Here is a 5,716-nt window from a genome sequence, read left to right as displayed (position 1 = left end):
TTGCCGCTCAATGTCTCTCTGTAATTGGAGCAACATCACTTTAAAGGTTCAGAGAGTACAGCATTTCTGGTGAAAAATCCCCACAACACGCCGGTGAATGTTTTAAAGGGAAATCTATTAGTGTTTTGGCGGAGGGGGCGGAAGCGGGGTGGGGGACTGCGGTGGGGGGGCTCGCCGGGGCCCCGCCCGGCCGCCCCGCGCCTCCCGCCCGCCCGCCCGCCCTCCCGCCGCTCCCCCACCGCACGTCTTGTTGTGACAGTTCCTGATACTGTTTATTGAGGTGCATGTCAGGTATAATTAGCAATCGATATGGAAAACGTTTCCTTGCACCCAGCACGCCTCTGACGTCAGAGCCGATTAGCGCTTCTTATTGGTCCCAAATTCCCCGGGCCGCGGCTAATTATCGGCGGCTTGATGTTGATAAAGTAAAGCGCCAGAGCGCGGGCGAAGCATGTGTAGGGCTCCGGGTCCCTGTCGCCGTCGCCGCCGCCGCCGCCGTCCGCGCCTCCCGCCGCTGGCCCGCCCCGGCCCCGGCCCGCGCCCCCGCGCCCCGCCGGCGGCCCCGCCGGCCCCCCGCGCGAGATGATGGACGGCCGCCTCCTGGAGCACCCGCATGCCCAGTTCGGGGGCTCGCTGGGCGGCGTGGTGGGCTTCCCCTACCCGCTGGGCCACCACCACGTGTACGAGCTGGCCGGCCACCAGCTGCAGTCGGCCGCCGCCGCCGCCGCCGCCGCCGCCTCGGTGCCCTTCTCCATCGACGGCCTGCTCAGCGGCTCCTGCGCCGCGGCCGCCGCCTCGGTGGTCAACCCCACGCCGCTGCTGCCCGCCGCCTGCGGGGTGGCCGGCGACAGCCAGCCCTTCAAGCTCTCAGGTGAGATCGGGGGACGGCAGGTGGGGCTGGGTGTCCTCCCCGACCGAGGATTGCGGGGAGCAGGGGATGGATGGATGGATGGATAGATGGGTGGATGGATGGATAGATGGGTGGATAAGGGGGTGCGCCCGACCCCGGTGCGCCCTGGGCCGGCGGATCCAAGAGCTGGGGGGGGGGCCCTGGCACAAGCCACCAGTGGCTGAGCCCCGCCGTGTCCTGTGCGTCCCTGCAGACTCGGGGGACCCAGACAAGGAGAGTCCGGGCTGTAAGCGACGGCGCACCCGAACCAACTTCACCGGCTGGCAGTTGGAGGAGCTGGAGAAGGCGTTCAACGAGAGCCACTACCCCGATGTGTTCATGCGCGAGGCGCTGGCGCTGCGCCTGGACCTGGTGGAGTCCCGAGTCCAGGTAAACAGTCGCGTCCCGCGCCGGCCGCCCGTGTGCACGCCTTTGTTCTAGGTGGCGGGACGCGGTCCCCGCCGAGCTCGCTGGGGTGCGGGTGGCCTCGGGGCCGGGCCCCTCCTGGGGCTGGAGATGAGTAGCCCGCCCAAGCCGAGTGGCCAGGGAAGGAAAGGGCTGGCCTCAGTCGCTACGGAGCGGGGACAAGGCTGCGTCTGAGCCGGGAAGGGCCGGCATGGGTTCGCCACCAGGCCTCGAGAGAAGAAATGGGGGGGGCGGGGGTCGCGATGCGGGCATGAGCCGGCCGGGAGGGGACTGGAGAGAGTCGAGGTCGGCCGGGCCTTCGGGCGCTTGATGGTAGGAGACTTTTCCCCCAGCCCAGCCAGGAGCCTGGAGCTGGCGAGTTGGTTTACTTCCCGCCTGTGAACTATTCAGATTCAGATGCAAATATACATTTATTTATCGCGTTGCCGAAGGGGACATTGGGTGGGAAAGGGGCGAAAACTTCTATCGTTAACACATTTTGGAGTGGGGAAAGGGGGAGGGAGGAAAAGGCATTTGAAATTATCAAGCTCCCAGTTCTATCTTTGCTTTCTCATCTTCCTGTTACTTGATTTCATCCACAGACAGAATGTGCGAGTTTCTTTTTCAAATAGAGTCAGTTGGTATCTTTTAAAAAAAATTCAGGACGATGTGTGTATAATTATAATTCCCTGGAATATAGAAATCCCGTTTTCTTGGCGTCAGTAATGGATGTGATTTGAGTGCCTGATTTGGGGGCTAACGTTGGTTAAATGCCCGCTTAGTACCAGTAGTTTGGCTTTAAAAGGTGTTTTGGTCCTTGCTTGGCCCTCCCCTTTTGGCCTGTTCTCTTCTCAAATTCTCTCATCCAATTTGTTCTAAGTGTCTTTAAGTGAAATCAAGACCCCTTTATTTCCATTTTTGTGGGGCAGGGCAGCCTGGAATTCATACACACACTTAAAAAAAAAACAAACAGCAGGTGAGGGACTGCCTTCTGCTGCCTTAATTCGAGTCTGAGTGTGTGTGTGGGGGGGGGGATCCTCAAGTCAATATTTGGGGACTCTGCACCCACCAGACTCGCTAGGAACAGGCCTGACTTCTCACTATGGGCACAACAAAGAATTTGAATTGTCGCGCTCTCTGGGGGACGGTAGTCCTGCCCTATAGTGGCTCTATGGGTTAGATGCTGGTGTGGTGGTCGGAGGTGCCCACTGGATGAAGGGCTGCTGTTCCTTTGCAGTCCTCCACAGCTCTCCAGGATGAGGCCTGCAAGGAGCATTAAAAAAAAAAAAAAAAAAAAGTCAGGACGGAGCTTAGGCCTCTCCTTGGGGCGCCTAGTGACCAAGTGCTTATCTGCTTGGACCCACTTCCCAGACGGAAAAGGACTGGTTTGGGAAGGTTCTTGCTGATCTCTGGTCCTGAGCTCAGAAAGAAGGACGCGTGTAGCCGTGTTGGGGAGGGAGGTTGCAGAAGGCCCATCCGAATGTAGCTGCACAGGCCCTTCCTGGCGAAGAAGCATCCAGATTTCCCTTCAAGGGAGACTCGAAATCTGGGCCTTGACAGTCTCCAAGGGGCCGAAGACAGGTGTGGAGGGCTGCCGGCCCATCGCAGCGGCTCCGCGGCAGGACTGGAGCTGTGAGCGTCGAGGAAGGGCGAGGAGGGCCCCTGATCTCTGCCTCCTGACCAGGAAACTCGACGCCCTGGCTCACGGGCCGCACCGGCCTGGCTTGAGGAAGGGGCAGATCCCAGGGGCTCGAGGTGAGAAGCCGGAGTGGGGAGCGGGCCGGGAGGCCCCATCTACGCTCCTTCCGGGTGGAAAAGATCCTCGCGGGGAGCTGCCATCCGAGGGTTCAGCTCCAGCCCGGGGCTGTCCAGGAGCGTGGCCTGGGTCGTGTAGGCCTATCTGGGGGCGTGGGAGACCCGCAGCCTGATGATACCTTCTTTTCCCTTGTCCGGCTGCTCTAGGTCTGGTTCCAAAACCGCCGGGCAAAGTGGAGGAAGAAGGAGAACACCAAGAAGGGCCCCGGGCGGCCGGCGCACAATTCGCACCCGACCACGTGCAGCGGGGAGCCCATGGACCCCGAGGAGATCGCGCGCAAGGAACTGGAGAAGATGGAGAAAAAGAAACGCAAGCACGAGAAGAAGCTGCTCAAGAGCCAGAGCCGTCACCTGCACTCTCCCGGCGGCCTGTCCCTGCACAGCGCACCCAGCTCCGACAGCGACAGTGGCGGCGGCGGCCTGTCCCCAGAGCCGCCAGAGCCGCCGCCGCCGCCCGCCGCCGCGGCCAAGGGCCCGGGTGCGCACGCCTCCGGCGCGCCGGGCTCCGCGCCCGCCCCTCCCGGCGAGCCACCTGCGCCCGGCACCTGCGATCCCGCCTTCTACCCGAGCCAAAGAAGCGGCACAGGGCCGCAGCCGCGGCTAGGCCGCCCTGCGGACAAGGACGCGGCCCCGTGCGGCCCCGGGGCGGCGGCGGCGGCGGCGGAGCGGGGCGCGGCGGGCCTGCCCAAGGCCAGCCCGTTCAGCGTGGAGAGCTTGCTGTCCGACTCGCCGCCGCGCCGGAAAACCGCCCCGGCCAACGCCGCCGCGGCGGCCGCAGGGCTGGACTTCGCACCGGGGCTGCCGTGCGCGCCGCGGACCCTCATCGGCAAGGGCCACTTCTTGCTGTACCCCATCACGCAGCCGCTCGGCTTCCTGGTGCCGCAGGCCGCGCTCAAAGGGGGCGCGGGCGCCGAGCTGGCGCCCAAAGATGCGCCGCCCGCACCTGCGGCGCCGCCCGCGCCCCCGGCTCAGGCCAGCTTTGGGGCCTTCTCGGGGCCCGGCAACGCTCCGGACTCGGCCTTTGCCCGCCGCAGCCCCGAGGCCGTCGCCTCCCCGGGGACCCCGGGGACCCCGGTGCCCGCGCCTTTCCGCGATCTCGCCCCGGTGGCAGCGAACGACGGCGGGGCAGGGGACTGTGTGGACGCGGGGAGCGCCTGCCCTGCGGCCCCGCCGCCCCCGCCGCCCCCGCCGCTCCCGCCGTCGCCAGGGCCCGGGCCCAGGGCTCCCAGCCCCGCAGGGGAACCGGCCACCGGCGGCGTGGCCGAGTCCGGCGCCTCGGCCGGCCCCGGCCCGGGCGATGGCGAGGAGGTGGACATGGACTGAGGGCGGCGGCGGCCGGGACAGGCGCTGCGCCCGCGGCGCCCGCTCGCTCAGGCTCTGTCTCCGTAACAAATCAGGTGATCGGCTCTAGATCCACTGCTTTCCCCCCTTCTTTTGTTTTCTTCCTTTTATTTTTATTATTATTATTATTATTTTTAAGGCAACCAAGAACAACAAAACAAACGCTGTTATCCATTCGGACCTAGGCAGCAACCGCAGGTCTTGGGGCAAGACTTCGACTCCCCCCCCACACTTCCTCCCGAGGGAGAGAAAGAACCCACAGCCCCCCCCCCCCACCCGCGCAAACCCACAACAAGAATCCTCAACCTTGTAAAATGCAAAAATGTCTAAGAATATTTATATATGTAACATTTTTGATAAATAAAGCTGATCAAACGCAAACTCTTGAATCGCATCCTTTTTTTTTTTCCTGTCTTCACATTTCCGGGTGCCTGGTACCCAGTCACTCTCCTCCCTCCCCGCCCCCTGCCCAGCAGGGGTGGGAGTGAGGATGTGGGGGGAAGGGGGTTCTGCCCCTCCCTCGAGGTCTGGCGCTTAATGCTTCCTTTTGTGTGTGCGCGCGCGTGTTTGTGTTTTCTGATTGAACAAATTTATACATCCGCAGCTTCTCTCCCCTCCTCCGACCCTCCCCTGCGCTCCCCTCTTCGTAGCGGGCGCCGCACACCCGCGCGCCTCCCCCCTCCCCGCGCGCCCCCCGCGCACCGGCACGCGCCAGGGCCGCGCGCGCGCGCCGCGCGGGGTGACAGAGCCGGGGGCTGCGAGGGGCCGGGCCGCTGGGTTCCTGCAGAGTTTTGATATGAAAGTAATTATTTTCCGGTGGCTGCTGCGGGGACTGGGTTTCTTGCCCAAAGGGTTATTATACATTACCGATTTCTAGCGATATGAAATCACATAAACTTCCTACAATAATAGAATTAGCATGAAAGGCTGGGGTGTCAAATTGAAATTGGAGAATAATAGCGCCGGCAGCTGGGGGAGTGCGTGCGCATATTGGAGCGGAGATGGGGAATCGTGGGGCGGAATTTTCATGAGCTACACTCTTTGTCAGCGCTCTTGTAGCCGGCTATATTAAGATAGATGCCCAATGATATCCCTTATTGTTCTGTCGCTTATATTGATGTTGCTGTGTTATCAGCCTATTGATCATGTGTCGCTTGTAATAGGACAGGCGCCGCCAACGCGCCTCTTTACAAAAGCAGCGCACATTTGTTCTAATAGGGTCCGGGTCCCCGGGGGACCCTTCGGGGGCTTCAGGACATCTGCAGC

The 5,716-nt window shown here is 62.6% G+C and overlaps 1 protein-coding gene across 1 annotated transcript; it reads left to right on the top strand.

Annotated features, from left to right (window-relative positions):
• The first annotated feature begins 292 nt into the window (after positions 1 to 292).
• On the top strand, positions 293 to 4,822 carry Uncx (UNC homeobox). The gene is made up of 3 exons (XM_048351365.1): positions 293 to 871; positions 1,104 to 1,279; positions 3,257 to 4,822. The coding sequence occupies exons 1-3, from the start codon at positions 583 to 585 to the stop codon at positions 4,430 to 4,432; spliced, it is 1,641 nt and encodes a 546-aa protein (XP_048207322.1). The 5' UTR covers positions 293 to 582; the 3' UTR covers positions 4,433 to 4,822.
• Positions 4,823 to 5,716: the final 894 nt, after the last annotated feature.

Source organism: Perognathus longimembris, chromosome 1 (genome assembly GCF_023159225.1).
Source record: "Perognathus longimembris pacificus isolate PPM17 chromosome 1, ASM2315922v1, whole genome shotgun sequence".
In the NCBI taxonomy this organism is placed as follows: domain Eukaryota; kingdom Metazoa; phylum Chordata; class Mammalia; order Rodentia; family Heteromyidae; genus Perognathus; species Perognathus longimembris.
The sequence above is the reverse complement of the archived record's forward strand: the minus strand, read 5'-3'. Positions and strand labels throughout refer to the sequence as shown.